General features: G+C 43.2%; 1 protein-coding gene across 1 annotated transcript in view; it reads right to left on the bottom strand.

The window, feature by feature from the left end:
* Positions 1-16,875, bottom strand: part of LOC126293177 (ubiquitin carboxyl-terminal hydrolase 1) — a 98,633-nt gene that overhangs the window by 58,157 nt on the left and 23,601 nt on the right. Inside the window, exon 5 of the mRNA XM_049986275.1 lies at positions 6,746-7,110. Coding sequence (XP_049842232.1) covers positions 6,746-7,110 — 365 coding nt within the window. The remainder of the gene's footprint in view (positions 1-6,745; positions 7,111-16,875) is intronic.

Here is a 16,875-nt window from a genome sequence, read left to right as displayed (position 1 = left end):
ATTTACTGACAGAGGTTTTGGCGCCAGTATTTATCTTTGTGCCTGCAAAGCATACCTGTGTTGCGCTACATGTATTTAACGGCAGAAGTTAGTTGTGGTGACACCTATCAACATTTTTCAGAACTTCCGCATACTTTGCTCTCGATTTTAAGCCACAGGTGGTTTTTTGGATTACAAAAACCGGAAAAAAAGTGCGGCTTAGATTCGAGTAAATACAGTACCTCGTTTATGACACTGCCAACTTCAGCAGTTGCCATTACCAAATGCTTTGTGTTCTCCACTTTGCTTTGGTTTGTGTGTAGGGGATTGGCAATGCTTACGACCCCATGTCAGTTCTGCCTTCACAGGTTTGCATAACAAAGGTGTAAGTCATTTGTAACCCCCCCCCCCCCACCCCCACACTTCCAATACCACCAGTCTTATCAGTTTTGGTGGTGATGGTGAGACACACACTGCGAGTCCAACAAAACCAGTCAACGTATTTCAGCCACTCACCCACACCGAGAGTCTTCATGTAAAGTACTAACAAATTACACCTTTAAGTTTGATATCCACATATTTGCAGTCCTCTGCTGCTAGAGAAATCCTAAGTATAGCGTGTAACATGGCAGCATTCAACTTAACTTATGTCAGGTGCATCAGAAACAGCATGCTGTAATCTAGTTTCGAATTTGAAGAGTTCATCAACACACAGAGCACCCTCTCCTCCAGCAAGACAATGACAGACCACATCTGCAACAATATGATGCCCCCATTCACTGTCAACCAATCCTCCTCCATAGTGTCCCAACTTGGCCCCATTCTGCTTTTATTTTCATCTGTTTCCAGAACTTAACGAACACTTTCAAGGACTTCACTATGAGTGATGAAGCAGTCCAACACTAGATCGCGTGTTGGTTCTTTTTAATGTTCTGCAATGATAGTATAAACAAACTAGTGTCTCACTGGGAAAAACTTTTGCATCACCAGGACGACTATATAGACATGAAGAACAAAGATACTGACTGTTAATGTTTGTTTTATTTACGAAGTTCACATACATTTTGAAGCATTACTTTTCTGCATGACCTCTTACTTGAACTATAAGTGCCTTGTCGCTACCATCTGTAGTATTTTCCATAGTGGGCCACACAGCTATGGATGCCCAAAGACAGTTTCAAGTATGCTGTAGGTTTGAAATCAAATGTTCTGCAAAGTTTTTGGTTACTGAATTGTATAAGGGGTAAAAAAGGCTGTCAAGAAATGTCTTAAATCAGATACGCAAGCTGCTCTTCAGAGTAAGGGGTAGATTAAAGCTAAAAGTAGAAAATAAGAAAAAACCACATCACGGGAAAAAATCAAACAATGGAAAATCCAGGATGGAATGTAACAATGTCATGAGACGGAAAGTTGCTACTCACCATATAGCAAAGATGTTGAGTCACAGACAGGCAGAACAAAAAGATTCTCACAATTAAAGCTTTCAGCCTTTAAGGCCTTCGTCAACACCACACACACAGACATGCGCACGCACGCACGCAAACACAAACACAAACTGTTGTCTCGGCCAACTGAAACCACACTGCGAACAGCAGCACCAGTGCATGATACGACTATGTGGGGGCAAGGAGGAGGCTGGGGCAGGGAGGGGGAGGGATAGTACAGTGGGGGTAGCAGACAGTGAAGTGCTGCAGGTTAGACAGAGGGCAGGGGAGAGGTGGGGGGGAAGTACTGGAAAAGGAGAGAAATAAAAAGCCCAGATGTGGTGGTGGAATGATGGCTGTGTTGTGCTGAAATGGAAACAGGGAAAGGGCTGGGTGGGTGAAGATAGTGACTGACTAAGGTTGAGGCCATGGGGGTTACAGAAACGTAAGATGTATCCCAGGGAAAGTTCCCACCTGCACAATTCAGAAAAGCTGGTGTTGGTGGGAAGGACCAACATCACACAGGCTGTGAAGTAGTCATTGAAATGAAGGATATCATGTTTGGCAGAGAGTTCAGCAACAGGGTGGTCCACTTGTTTCTTGGCCGCAGTTTGTTGGTGACCACTCATGTGGACAGATGCCTACATAGAATGTGGCACAGTGGTTGCAGCTTAGCTTGTAGACTACATGCCTGGTTTCACAGGCAGCCCTGCCTTTGATGCGATAGGTGATGTTAGTGACCAGAGTGGTGTAGGTGGTGGTGGGAGGATGTATGGGACAAGTCTTGCATCTAGGACTATTACAGGAGAATGTGCGATGAGGTAAGGGACTGTGTTCAGGGGTTGTGTAAGGATGGAGGAGCATATTGTGTAGGTTCAGTGGACAGTGGAACTACCACTGTGAGAAGGGTGGGAAAGATTGTGTGCAGGACATTTCTGATTTCAGGGCACGACGAGAGGTAATCAAAACCCTGGCAGAGAAAGTTATTCAGTTGCTCCAGTCCTGGGTGGTACTGAGTTATGATGAGAACGTTCCTCTGTGGCCGGACGGAGGGACTTATTGAGGTGGTGGAAGACTGGAAAGATAAGTCATGGGAGATTTGCTTTTGTACAAGGCTAGGAGGATAACTTTGGTCAGTGAAGGCTTCAGTGAGACACTCAGTATATTTCAAGAGGGACTGCTCGTCACTGCAGATGCAGCGACCACGAATGGCTAGGCTGTACGGAAGAGACTTCTTGGTATGGAACGTGTGGCAGCTGTCGAAGTGGAGGTATTGGTGGTGGTTAGTATGTTTGATATGGACGGAGGTAATGATGTAACCATCTTTGAGGTGGGGTCAACACAAAAGAAGGTGGCTTGTTACGTTACGTAGGACCAGTTGAAACAAAAGGGGGAGAAGTAGTTGAGTTTCTGGAGGAATGTGGATAAGGTGTTCTCACCCAAATAGCAAAGATGTCATCAAAAAATCTGATCCCAGTGAGGGGTTTAGGATACTGGGTTTTTAGGGAAGGATTACTCTAGATGGCCCATGAATAGATTGGCATAGGATGGTGCCATGCGGGTGTCTGTAACTGTACGCTGGATTTGTTTTTAGGTAATGCCTTCGAAGGAGAAGTAATTGTGGGTGAGGGTATAGTTGGTCATGGCGATTAGGAAGGAGATAGTCGGTTTGGAATCTATGGGGCATTGGGAAAGGTAGTGCTCAATAGCGGTAAGGCCATGAGCATTAGGAATGTGTGCACAGGGAGGTGTCATCAATAGTGAAGAGTTGGGCACTGTGTGGTAATGGGACAGAAACTGCGGAGAGTTGGTGGAGAAAATGGTTGGTACCTGTAATGAAACTGAAATGATAGTAGGCTGCCAGTAACTTAGAGCCCGCGCGTCAAAAACGGGAGCGCACGCGTGAGACTGCCAAGGAGCGCACCCTGATGCCATCTATTGGCGAAACCAGTAATTAGCAGGAGCATGACATTAGCGGGGACTAGAGGAAAGGCACCACCACACTATCTGTCAGACAATGCACTAAGCTCTCAGACTCAAATGTATTCTTTTTCTTGTTAATTATAAGTTATTACTGTATAATTTAATGTTTTTAAGCGCTAGTAGTAAATCATTATGACTGGTATGACCTCCAGGGTAATAAATATAAAATTTCTTAAACACTAAATGATTTCCATAAGAACGTGGTAGGGAAAGGCCCCCACTCTTGGTGATACGACGTCGCTCGTGGTAGCTGGAGACACAGGGACAGAACAAGAGAATGGCGTGGGGGGTGTTGGCGTGATCGGACATGTGTAACTGTGCTCACACAAAAGTGATTGTGCAACGGCTAAGAGGCTAATATCGTCGCCGTTTGTGGAGTAAAACGCGACAAATGGTTATCAAAGTCGTCTCTATGCCACTGGGGCTGATTGTAAGAGTTCCTGCGCCCAGATTTTTTGGCAAACATGCAGTAGCTTATACGAGTGCTACAGCTCGTAGTTCCAGCTGCCATTAAGGGCATGAGGCATAAAGAGTTGCGTTATCCACATACATCTCACCACCAGCACCGGCACGTCTACCCAAGGCAAGACTGCTTGTAATTGTCAATTCAAACTTTATAGAAATGTAAAAGGAGAATACCAGTTTTTCTTTTTATGCAAGTACAGAGGACAGAATACAGTTATGAGTAAAATCACTACGCATGTTGTTCATTATAAAGTGTAGTAACCTCAAACATAGTATAGTGAAATCAGACTGAGGCCACCATCGCCTCTTTCATTTACAATCCTTTTGTTGTAGAATACTTTAGCATATAAGAATGTTGAAAAGAGCAATGGTCACACCAGAATGAGTTGCCATTTTATAGTTAACTTAAATTTTTCTGAGTAACTTTTAAGTAATATCACGTAAGTAATTCTATATCAATTGTTCAAAGAGTAATACCCAAGAACCATTACATAAAGTTGAAGGATAGAATTTTGTTAACCCAAGTTGCATAAATAGTCTTGGTAGCAATTACCAAGTCAACACACAGAAATTGAAAGGGTTATTGCAGTGTTGAATCACCTAGAATGATCAGAAATAATAATATTCAAAATTAAGTTTAAATTCAACTCAAGCAGTTTCACTTTGAAACGAGCCAAAAATTGATTTATTCTTTTGCTCCTTCAGAGCCGGCGACCGTAGTTATAAGTATTTTCAGGAGGATTTGACGGTAAGTCTGCTGCTCTCGTCGTGCTGGTAGGATTAACCACTGCTGCTAGCAGTGATGATTGGATACATAAGCTCACTACCAGGTTAAGTGGGTCAGGTACGCAGTTTTATCGTGTGAACTGTAGGGCACCATAGGCCGTGGATCGAAACCGTTCAATCGTCATACCTCTTTGGGAAATAGTCCGGTTAGGAATGTGCTTTAATCATTAGGTAAATACTGGCGAGTAACGGTCAAAATGTACATGCAAGTGAGTTTAATAGCTTAGCAAGGTCCAAGTAGGACATAGTTAATGTTGTGCAAAGGCGAGGGTAGGAGCGAAGTAAAAGTGAACTGAGCGTGCGGCAGCTGTGCTGTTTTCAAATATTAACAACTTGAATTCACTACTACCTCTTACCATCGGGACTGAGCTATTTACTGTTAAAATACATAGCAGTAAGTGCAAAGGCGTGACAGCTACAAGTCCGTATTGGTGACATAAATACGGAATTAGGAAGCAGGTCATTCTGTCAGGGGAGGGGGTTAAAACAACCGAGTCAGTTGAGAACGTACATTTACTGACGGGAGGATTAGGCGAATCAGTCGCATATCTTTTATACAGGAGGGTAGGTTCTGGTTAATAGGTTGATGATGTTTATCTATGAGAGCAGACATTCTCTCAGTGGGGGCTCCATAACCGCCCACAATGGGGCATCCTGGGTGGTTAGGTTTATGGACTTTAGGAAGCATTAGAAGATAGGACTGCAAAGAGTGGTGGGGGTTAGTAGAAAGATGGACTCCAGGGAGAGGTTGTGGATTGGGCCTAAGGATTTGAGAAGTGTCTGGAGATCCTGTTGGATTACAGGGCAAGGTTTGGAGGTGGAAGTATCTGACAGCTGGAGGAGTCATTCTGCCAGGTAATCCTTGTGGTTCAAAACAACAGTGGTGGAGACTTTGTCCACAGGTAGGATTCTAAGGTCGGGATCAGTTTTTTAGATGGTGGACTGCGGTTCTTTCTGCGGATGTAAGGTTAGATTTCAAGTCAACATATAGTACGGAAAACTTTTAAAGTCATTTTACAGGTTTGGATCAACTGGAGTGAGTGAAATGAGTACACAATGGGCCGAACTTTGATGTAAGTTAGGTCCGATCCCTAACACTGAACAATGAACTTTGAACAAAGATATACAGTGAAACCTCTTTATAACATTCCTCCATATAATGTTTTCTTCCATGTTACATCTGTTTTTGTTTTTTTTATCCCAACTAAAAAACCATATGAACAATGTTAAATTTTCCTCTTTACTGCTTTTCCTCTATATTACAATTTCCTCCATGTAACGCTCATACTTTTGGAACCCTGATCAATTATTTAAGTGACTGAATGAAGACATGATTTTCGGTTCTGTGGATTCACAGTTTGCACCAGCTCGGAAAGCCCACGCTCAGTGTGTTTCACATGTCAGTGGCAGAACCTGATAACGTGACACGTGACTCACATTCTGCTTGTGATCTTTTTGGCGCCATTTACTTTCACCCATCCACCTACTGGGCCCCATGTTTTAATTACAAAAAAAAAAACTAATCATTTGATACATTGATCATTTGCAATGAATATCATATTACAGTGTTGTGAAAATTTAAAATGTCATCTATGGCACCATTTGTCAAAACTGATTGGTGGTATCCCGATCATCAGTAATGCCCTATAATTATTATTTGGAAGCCTTCCTCTTTATAGTGTTTTTCTCTATACAGTGTTCAGAATTTGTGGTCCCTTGAAAATTGTTAAAGAGGTTTCACTGTAGTTGATCAGACCTTCCATCGTACACTGTCAAATATTTGACAAACGACTTTAATCAAAGACCTTTGTGAAAGAAATCAGACAAAAGCAATGTTGCTATGGTGCCTTAAGAGGTTTTCATTTTACAGCCTCCGGCTTGTTTCTTTTTGAGGATGAGGAGGTTCTCTGTAGAATTGCCGAGGAGACGAATTTGTGGAAAGCGTTGACAAGAAGAAGGGATAGGATAATAGCACACATTTTTAAGACATCAAGTAGTAAACTTCATGTTTCTTTAGGAGAAGAGGGGGATGCGAGGCGAATCACATCATCAGCATAGATTTACCACTGCCAATTGGCACTTAGGACACAGTTCACGCATCGTCTCACCTGCCAGCGAGGCTACTCCGTTGACCGCCTCCGCAGCCGAGTTCTCTGGCACGGGACTGGGCGAGCTGCCACGCAGCGCAGACGCGGACGTGGACCCCGACGTCACCTTCCCCTGCTGCTGCTGGGGCGGCTGCGGCCTCTTCTTCTTCCAGGACTTGCGCACTCCCCAGCTGGACTTGGAGGCGGGGGCAGGCTGCGGGGACGGCACCGCAGCCGGGGGCGGGACTGTGGGGGGCGGCGGAGGCGGAGGGGGCCGCGGCACGAGCGCGAGCAGGCGGCACGTCTCGCGCACCGTGTCCAGCAGGCACACAAGCAGCTCATGCGCGTCATGCTGCTGGTTGCCCTCGAAGATCGGGTTCACTTCCCTGAGGAGGAGCACGCGTTACAGCAAACAGTCTCTGTCACAGAATCTGGGCGAACTAGCAACCAGAATCACCGCCCCAAAGTGAATGCATGGTTACGAAAGACCAAGACTACCTCCTGTGGATCATTTGTGTTTGCGGAGAAAATAACTACCAGAGTCAGTAAATTCCAACATGTTTGAAATCTTTCTGTAAGTACATTTTGTACAAGATTAACACTTCGAAAAATCTCTGGCCACGGAAACTGGCCGCTTATGTAACCATTTAAAGCATTACTGGCACACAGGTATTTGATGTACCTTGAAGATTAATATACATTTAAAAAAAAAGACTAAGTTTCAAGATTCATTTTTCATGTTTACTTCAGATTAAAAATTTTAAAATAATGGCAAGCATATTTATCTTTCCAAGGGAAAAGTGGGAGGTGAGTTGCTGAGAAATTTCTTCCTCTTGAGCTTCCAAAATTTCTTGCTCTCTTAACATACAGGACTTATCTGTAGCAGAATTACAGCAAAGTGCAAAACCTAGTGAGTAAAAGCACGAAATTATGTCAATGCGGACATGCTGCCCCAGCCATTTGCGGCAGCAGCTGTTATGTACACTAATGTTTCTTTCAAATTAATTCTAGAAATTGACAATGGAAGGCACCACCAGCGAAGGGGCAGAAAGTGCAATGTTCGTACATTGTTTTCATATGCAATGAGTCCATTTATCAAGTGACAGGTGCCTCACGCCAAGAAAATTGTGGTCTTACCTATACTCAAGCATTGTATTTTTAAGACAACAGCTTTGGTCCACGTTACGCTCGGGCTCTGTCTACACAGCCTTAGGAACTCTGTTCTCTACATAGATGGGGCACCACCCCACTTTTTCTTACTAAGAGACCACTAGTCAGTCCAATTTTTAGAATTTTTTATATTCACAGTACGTAAAGTTCAGAACTATTATCAGTCTCACCAAATGGTGACACTACTAAAAAATTCTCAAGAAAATCTAGTTTGAAGTCTTCAGTACTCTATAGAAGGGTCAATTTTATGACAGGCAGCTTGACTCCATGGTAGAATGACTGCAGGCCAAGTGTGTGGCCTGTTTGATTCCCAGGCAATGCACATGTTTAAGCAAAGGTGCATGTTCTGTGAAGCATAGAATATATAAAGATGGGACTCTCTCTCTCTCTCTCTCTCTCTCTCTCTCTCTCTCTCTCTCTCTCTCTCTCTCAAATAACTAAATCATTAAAAATTTAAAATTCCTAAAATATATGCTAATTAAAGCATATCTAGTTGTTTTTATGACTGTATGTTGTCTTAATGTTAACTATACATTGTACATAAAATCCAGTTTTCACAGCAAATATAAATTCTTAATTACTGACCTTTTACAGAAGATCAGCAACCAAGATTGTTTAAATTTTAAGAAGCATTACACATTAACTTTTTTCGTATTTATGTATCAAACTCGTCGCAGAACTGATAGTAGAACAGGAACCTTAGTTTAAAAATGTACCACAGACAGTAACCAAACACTACGCACCCATGTGGCAGGCTAGCAGTCTACCACAGAACCACACAGCTTGTCGAAAAACTGACCTTACTTTACTGCATTAAAGGCTATAGGAAAATTTTCAGTGTCATTTTCTCAAGAAAATCTGAGAGTCGCATCAAACTGCTTTGTGCAATCAATATTTGAGTGCTGACTTCACGTATCACAAGTACACTGCTGGAGGAAAGTTTAGAACATCCTGTCAGAAATTTCCAATTCACGTCATTGCACAAGTGCATAAGGAGTACATGAAATTATTATATTTACAGATCAATAGCACATGCAGTTCTGAGATATTTGGTATCGATCCAAACTCAAACACCCATATCAGTACGTGGTATAGCCTCTATGGGCAGCAATGCAGGTCCTGGTTCTGTTATCCAGCAGATTGCACATATGGCAAGATACTGCCCTGGAGTGAGTTATGCCGCGGCTGCTCTAGCTGTTCACACAGTGCTGAACCAGTTGTTGATTGATGAGTCACTTGTCCTCTTCATATTCCACGCGTACTTAATTGGAGCAGAGTCCAGAGATTGTCCTGAGCATGAAACTTGCTGCATCTCTTGCAGAGCACGTGGAGTTTCACAGGCAGTGAGTGGGCAAGTATCTTCCCCACTGGAACATCACCACCTTTCTGTTGCAAGAACATCAAAAGAATGGGCCTAACAACATTCTGACATGTACCGAGCATTTGTTACTGACCCTCCAGAGACCACAGGTGAACGAGATCTGGAGCTTCTCACACCCCCGACTATAAAGCCCGAGGTAAGGGCAGTGTGTGTGACAAATGCACTCTGCCAGACAACGCTCACTAGGTCTACGTTGTACACGCAAACAACCATCAGTTGCGTGCAGACAGAATCTGCTTTCACGGCTGAAGATCATAGTGCACCAGTCCACCTTCCATGTGATCATCTGACAGTACCAGTCAAGCTGGGCACTTTGATGCTGTGGCACAAGTGGAAGATGAGCTAGAAGTGTGCATTCCTGTAGTGCTACTGCTAATAACCTGGTCACAACAGACTGTGTTGACACGTTTGGGCTTACAAGTCCTGTTCCCTGTGCTGTGGTAGCTCTACCACCTGCCACTGTTACACTTATAAGACTACGATCCGGGCAGGTGTCTGAGGTGCGGAAGTCCAGAACCTCGTCTACGGGTGTGAGAATGTTCTCATAACCACTGATACCAGCATTGTTGCACAACTTTTAAGCATGTATCGAGTAGCACTGATATCGATTATAATGACAGTGCTATGGTCGCTTCTTTGTTTTTTCGCACCAGAACGAGTGAGGGAGTCACGTGGAGGTGTTTAACTGCGTGCTTGGTGCGAAGATGTTAAGGAATGAGGCTAAGAGAACAAGTAAATTTCATGTCTATAAAGGTGTTTGATGCTGTGTAATCATTCGTGTACCTCACGAGGTGTAATCTGTGGTTTGTGAAGGCAACATGATTATATGCCCGCAAGCATCTCCTCCATGCCAGTAAATAAAACTTTGATTACCTATATTGCCACGAACGCCGCATCTGGATTGCAGTGTGGGATGATGTGTTGCAGTGTAGTATTACTGTATGTATCAGTGTACCAACATATTTGTTACTTTGTGAAGCGTGTACCAGTGCAGCCCTGTGTTGTGCAAGTGTTAAAAATACATCAATGGATTATACTAGGCTGAAACTTAAATTTCGGTAATTGGCACTCCTTTATTCCCTTTGTTAGTTATCATTTATTACAGCAATACTGAAGCTGCTGCTCCTGGACTGCAAGGAAAGAAGCACCCTCCCCCATTCGCTTACAAACTGACACAGCACTTCCAAATCGTGTGGAAATTCTCCAAGAAGACCATCCTGCCACTTGGAAAGGCCACAATTTGACCTTTTTCAAACTCGCTCAGTTGGCCGTAGAAGAACGAGTGCATCTCCGTGGCATGGTAGCTGCTTGCTTCACATGTTTGCATTACACTGAGCCTTCTGGCTGTGAGCTTTCCCTATTAAAGGGTAGATACAGATGGCACTCTTGTAACTATGCCAATACGCTATCTTCTGGTGGACAATGTTGAAGATTATCAGTACACCTATTACTGCCCTGGTGGCATATGCTGTCGACCTTGTCTTTCCAGCTGTAGTAACTATTTATCTTCCCAGCTATGTGTAAGAGTCCACAAAAACACAATTAGTGAATCACCTCCTTGTGAGCTGTCCAGAATTACATGGCTGCAGCTTTTCCCAAAAGATAGACTGGATGTAATTCTCAACAACTTTGCTCCCACCCCATTCTCCAGACCCGACGCCATTAGATTTCTTTTTGTGGGGGTTTATCAAGCCTGAAGTGTACCATTAAATTTGCTTTTCCACGGAAATGTATCAAAACTTCATATTCACCATTCATTCCATTTGTTAAAATAGTTTTATCCAAAGGCTAACTGTCAAACATTTTAAATTTTGTGTCAAAATGAACCAAAAAGAAATCTTCCAACAACATGGTATGAATCACTGAGGACTGTCAATAGTTACCAATACCTGAACAAGCTACTTCAACCTGGATTGTACAATGAGAAGCAAAACTGTAGAATGTGTGAAATTCTGTCAAACAAAGGCAGTCACAAACACGTTGCGTTAATCTCATGTCACCCACTGGCGCCCAAAATGTAGGCAACAAGTAGCAATACTGGATGGAAATTACACCGAACACACCTCTCTCACTTGTTTTATTATGAGCTGATCGAGGAGGTAGCACAGTGCCAAGCGACTAGAAAAAGGCACAGGTGAATCCTGTATGTAACAAGGGTAAAGGAAAGGAGCAACAAAATTACAGACAAGTATCTTTAACATTGGTTTGCTGCACATTCCACGAACATATTCTCAGTTCAAATTAACGAATTTCCTCAATAGGGAGAAGCTTCTGTCCGCAAATGAGCACGGTTTTAGAAAGCATCGCTCCTGTGAAATTCAAGCTCGGCCTTTTTCACACGAGATCCTGCGAACCACGGATGAAGGGCAACAGACAGATTCTACAGTCCTATATTTTCGGAAAGCATCCAGCACAGCATCACACTGCTGATTGTTAACGAAGGTACAAGCATACGAATTACATTCGCAGGTACACGAGTGGCTCTGAGAGTTTTTAATTAACTGAACCCATCATGTTGTCCTCGACCACAAGTGTTCGTCACAGACACGCATATCATCAGGGGTGCCCCAGGAAGTTTCATAGGACTGCTACTATCCTCTATAAACAAAATGTTCTGACAGACAGGGTAAGCAGCTGTCTGTGGCTGTCTGCTGATAATGCAGTGGTGTACGGGAAGGCATTGGTGTCTAGTGACTGTAGCTGTAGGAGGATACAAGATGACACGAAGTTTCTAGTTAGTATGATGAATGACAGCTGGCTTTAAATGTAGAATAACTTAAGTTAATAAAGATGAGTAGGAGAAACAAACTTTGTTTGAGTACAGCATTAGTAGTGTACAGCTGGACAGTCTTGTCAAACATGTAGGTGTAATGCTACAAAGCAATGTCCGATGGAATAAGCAAATAAGAATTGTAGTAGGGGAGGCGAATGATCAACTTTGGTTCATTGGGAGCATTTCATGGAAGTGTGGTTCATCTGTAAGTACCGCTCGCATGTTTTGGATTCCCACCAGGTCAGTTTAAAGGATGACGACGAACCAATTCGCTGCTATATTTATCAGTAGGTTCTAGCAACAGGTAAGTATTACCGATCGGCTTCATAAACTCAAATTGGAATCACTGGATGGAAGGTGATTTTTTTTTTTTTTTTAGGAGCACTACTGAGAAAATTTAAAACCGGCATTGAGGCTGAATGCAGAACATTTCTACCGCCACCAACATACGTTTTGCGTAATGAACACCACGAAAATAAGTTCAGGGAAATTAGTGCTCATACAGAGGAATTTAGACAGTTGTTTCTCTCTCACTACATCTGCAAGTGGAACCGGAAAGGAAATGACTAATGACTAGTAAAGCTGCAGAGTACCCTCAGCTACACACCATTCAGAGGCTTGAAGATTATGTATGTCAATGCAGATGTTGCGCACACAAATTGAAGGAGCTGACAGAGGAGTCAGAATGAAACAACTGTTGAATAGAACTTACAGTCTTTAAAATAATTCTGGACCAGTGGAAGCTTTGGAATGCCATGAAAACAAAGACAATACATATACACATGTCGCAAATTCAGCAAAGATAACATACTATTTCTGTATATGTACAACTGCCTTTCAAAGTGTGCTCTATTATGTTGTCAAAAAGGTCTCACTTATCAGCTGCTGCATCAGTTTTTCATGCATACTGTACAATGTGCCACTACCGAAGGTAAACAGTCCTCTGCAAAATGCAACTTCACACGTGTGGAGAACAGCAGTATACACAAAGCTCTTGGCAGTAAACACGAAGCTCACACCTGTAATGTGCTCAGTATTCAGACAGGCATAAAACACAACCTCCGAGGGCTTAGGTGCTTTACATTCAGTGTATGATGAGGGTCACTCGTGGTGAACTCGAACAGGCAATATTCCTGTTTCAGCTACTGACTGATTCGCAACCGCAACCCCTCTTGCTCTTCCTTGTCTGACAAATTGATGTCCATGCATCTTTCTTTGGGTCAGCAAATGTGTGAAAAATCACACAGTGAACAATCCAGGCTGTACAGAGGATGTTTCAGAGTTTCCCAAACAAATTTATGAAGCACAGTCTTCACCTGACTGGCAGTGTGGAAATGGGGGCATTATCGTGCAACAGGATGTGTGTGTGTGTGTGTGTGTGTGTGTGTGTGTGTGTGTGTGTGTGTGTGTGAGAGAGAGAGAGAGAGAGAGAGAGAGAGAGAGAGAGAGAGGGAGGGAGAGAGAGGGAGGGAGAGAGAGGGAGGGAGAGAGAGGGAGGGAGAGAGAGGGAGGGAGAGAGAGGGGGAGAGAGAGAGAGAGAGAGAGAGAGAGAGAGAGAGAGAGAGAGAGAGAGAGTGCATTTTTCCAAAAGCTAGCAAGTTCGATTCTTTTTTGTGTGGCTGTCAATAAATCAATACTACTGTTCTGCGAGTGGTCCCCTTTACTCCAACTTGAACTCGACGCCATCAACAGCCAGGCAGCAGTCTTCACCCAAAGGAAGCTGCTGCCTGTAAACCCCATGGGAGTCCCCATCCTAGGGGTGAAGAACACAAAGTGTCTTGGGGTGATCCTCGACCAACGGCTCACCTGTGCCAGACATATATACGTGGCATCACAAGCAAAGCAGTGGGGCATCTCCACACCTCATAGCGTCTGCTTAATACACAGTCATCACTGCAGCCATATCATGACTTACACTACCCAACACTGGTAGACCAGCATTAAGAGTACGCAGCTGTAGTGTGGGAGAAGGCCACCAACTAACATCACAGATCTGCAGAACTGCCCTCAAACTCACTCTGCACCTCCTGAGGCTGGGTTCAACTCATCTGCGGTGCAAAGATGCTAATCCCACTTCGTGGGACAGAATCCGGAAAAGCACACGTGCCTTCTACAAAAAGTTTTGTCAATCTCACAATCATCTCATTGTAGAACTGCGCCATCAGTCACACCAGGGACAACAACGTAGGCCTGACCTGCTGTGAGAATAATTTTCTATGCAGCTGCCTGAGAAACTAACCTCCACATCACCACAGACCACTCCTGCCGAAAGAATAATTTTCTCTGCAGCAGGGTTAGGACAAGCACCTCCACATTACCCGAGGCCAATACGGCAAATCCAGAATATCCAGATGGATGCACAAGGAAGTCATCTCAGCATGTTGATGAGGAGTGATGGCAAATGTCCATCTCCACCAGCTGTGGAGGCCAACTTACACTTTGGCATTGCGGCTTGGCAGCACTTTTAAAATCACAGAGAAAAGGGCATGGCAAGAATGAAATTACTCGAACGAATGAAATTACTCGAACAAATGAAAAACAAATGAGAACTGTCACACGAGTTTCTAGTGTCGAAATCGGTACAGCAGTGCATGTTACTGCATATTGGGAACTACAATATATTAGTACTCCGTATCACCCCAAAGTTGTAATTGTACAGATAAGAGATTGCAATTACAATACAGGAGAGTTGTCACAAAATAGTTTACATCTTTCATAGCTCAAACAGATCGAAGTTCTTTTTCAGTGCACTCAGCCAACTACAAAATGGAGAGTCACATAGCACCGGCTAATAGCGCTGCACAAAAAGTCCACTCTACCAATTAAGAGGGCATTTCATAAATAATGCACACCAACTTTTTACTTACACTTTTTCTCTTTCTTCAATACCTCTTTACAGTCCTTAGATATAGTCTCCCTGCTTCTCTACGACTGAATCCCAATGCCTCAGAAGATCTATTATTCCATCCAGGACACCACATGGTCTGCAAATGGCTCAGGTAACAGTGACAGAAAGCTCTTCCACAGAAAGACAATGATGTCCACATAAAGGTTTTTTTTCAACTTTGGGAACACGCCGAAGTCTGGAGGGCTCGTGTCCACACTGTAAGGAGAATGCAGCAACATTTCCCAGTTTTTTGGCTACAACAACACACGCGAGACAGATATGAATGGCCAGCCTTGAGCAACTGAGGTCAGTTTCTTGTGCATTTTTCTGTGCACGTTTTGCACTGCTATGACACTGTTCCACATGGGACTACCTGCCACGATGATTTCTTGGTGACCATAAGGGAAAAAAGTCATCATTTGATTGAGCATATCTTTTTCTTTTCTTCCCCCCCCCCCCCCCCCCCCCAATGGAGAATCTGAAGCTGTCCACTCATCTGACTGTGATTTTAACTCTGGTTCAAAGTTTCTAACGAAACTGACTTGTCAGTATCATATCTCTGTTTGAGCAAAGTTGCAATGTCCAGGTGTTTCTGCTTCTCTTCAGTCACACAGAGTGGGGACCCATCTTGCGGAAATTTCTCTTTTCTTCAAAGTATTTGTCAGAATACGAAATACTGACACTGGGGGAATTGCCATGGCTTCAGAGAATTCCTCACAAGTTGCACTGCAATTTTCTTCAGGAGTGTGTGCGCAAGGTTCACACTTCATTCTTCTGATGACGTTTTGGCTTTCATCTGATCATCATCTACGCTTATATGACCACCACAAAAACAATTAGTCCTGTCATAAAACTGTGCTACAGTCCATTGTGAATTCATCACGAACTTTCACAAGTAAGAGAGACCGTCAGGGCCTCGGGAGGCCACTGAGTCTGCGAGAGTGTGGCTTCCCAGAGGATAGGAAAGTAATGTCTGTTCAGTTCAAGAGCTGACAAATAAGACAGTTCCAAGCTCCATCGCACTCTTCACCCCACATCCAATCCCTCTGGAGCACTGTGGCTTCATTCTGCATAATGGGACAGAAATGGTGATTTCTCACAAAGGCATTTTTTGTTCTCTGTGGCATACAGAAGGACTGCCATTCATGGTGCTAATCATTCCCTGTAAAAATTAGCAAACACTGCTCTCATCTCAAGACAGCAGCCAGACTGGCCGCCAAAATACAATGTCTAGACCATTTTAGCATGTTACAGACATGACAAGATTATTATTACTCTCACAAAAGTGCATAACTCACACAGTATCTTTGAGGGCACTGAAACTAGAGATCAGAAATGAACACACTACTCGCTTTAAATTTGACAGTGAGGGCGAACATGCTGTCTCTATGTGCCCGTAAACTTGACACTAGTCTCCTCTACAGCAAACTCGACACCCATGTCTGCTGTCTGATTCAGCTTGCTCAAAAACGAGAGCAAGTACAAGAGTTCACAAGTAGACCAGCAGACTCATCAGCATTCCTTCTACGTTTTGAAAGAAATTTCTACCATTCAACTGCAAATTATTCTTCATTTATTTCACACAATCACGATTTTGCCTTTATAACCATTCTCAAGAGCAAGTTGAAATGTCACAAACATCCAACCTGCCTGAATGACAGAAGCAATTTAATACCAGCACATGACCGATCCGTTAGCAGTGCACATTGTAAGGTTATACATACATTTATACAGGAACAACTTTTTTGAAGACTGCTACTAATTTATTCCAATATTTGTAATCTATTGAGAGAATGTCTATCAATTACTTTGCAATACACACACTTTTGAGGCATTATCTAGTGTGTAACGACAGTATGAGAAAATGAGACAAGGATGAAGTGCAATCTCTAAAAAGTGACTATTAAAATAAATAATGCAAATGAATACTAAGCTACAAA

The sequence above is a fragment of the Schistocerca gregaria genome, chromosome 10 (assembly GCF_023897955.1).
Source record: "Schistocerca gregaria isolate iqSchGreg1 chromosome 10, iqSchGreg1.2, whole genome shotgun sequence".
Classification (NCBI taxonomy): Eukaryota; Metazoa; Arthropoda; class Insecta; order Orthoptera; family Acrididae; genus Schistocerca; species Schistocerca gregaria.
Note: the sequence above shows the minus strand (reverse complement) of the source record. Positions and strands in the feature narration are given on the sequence as shown.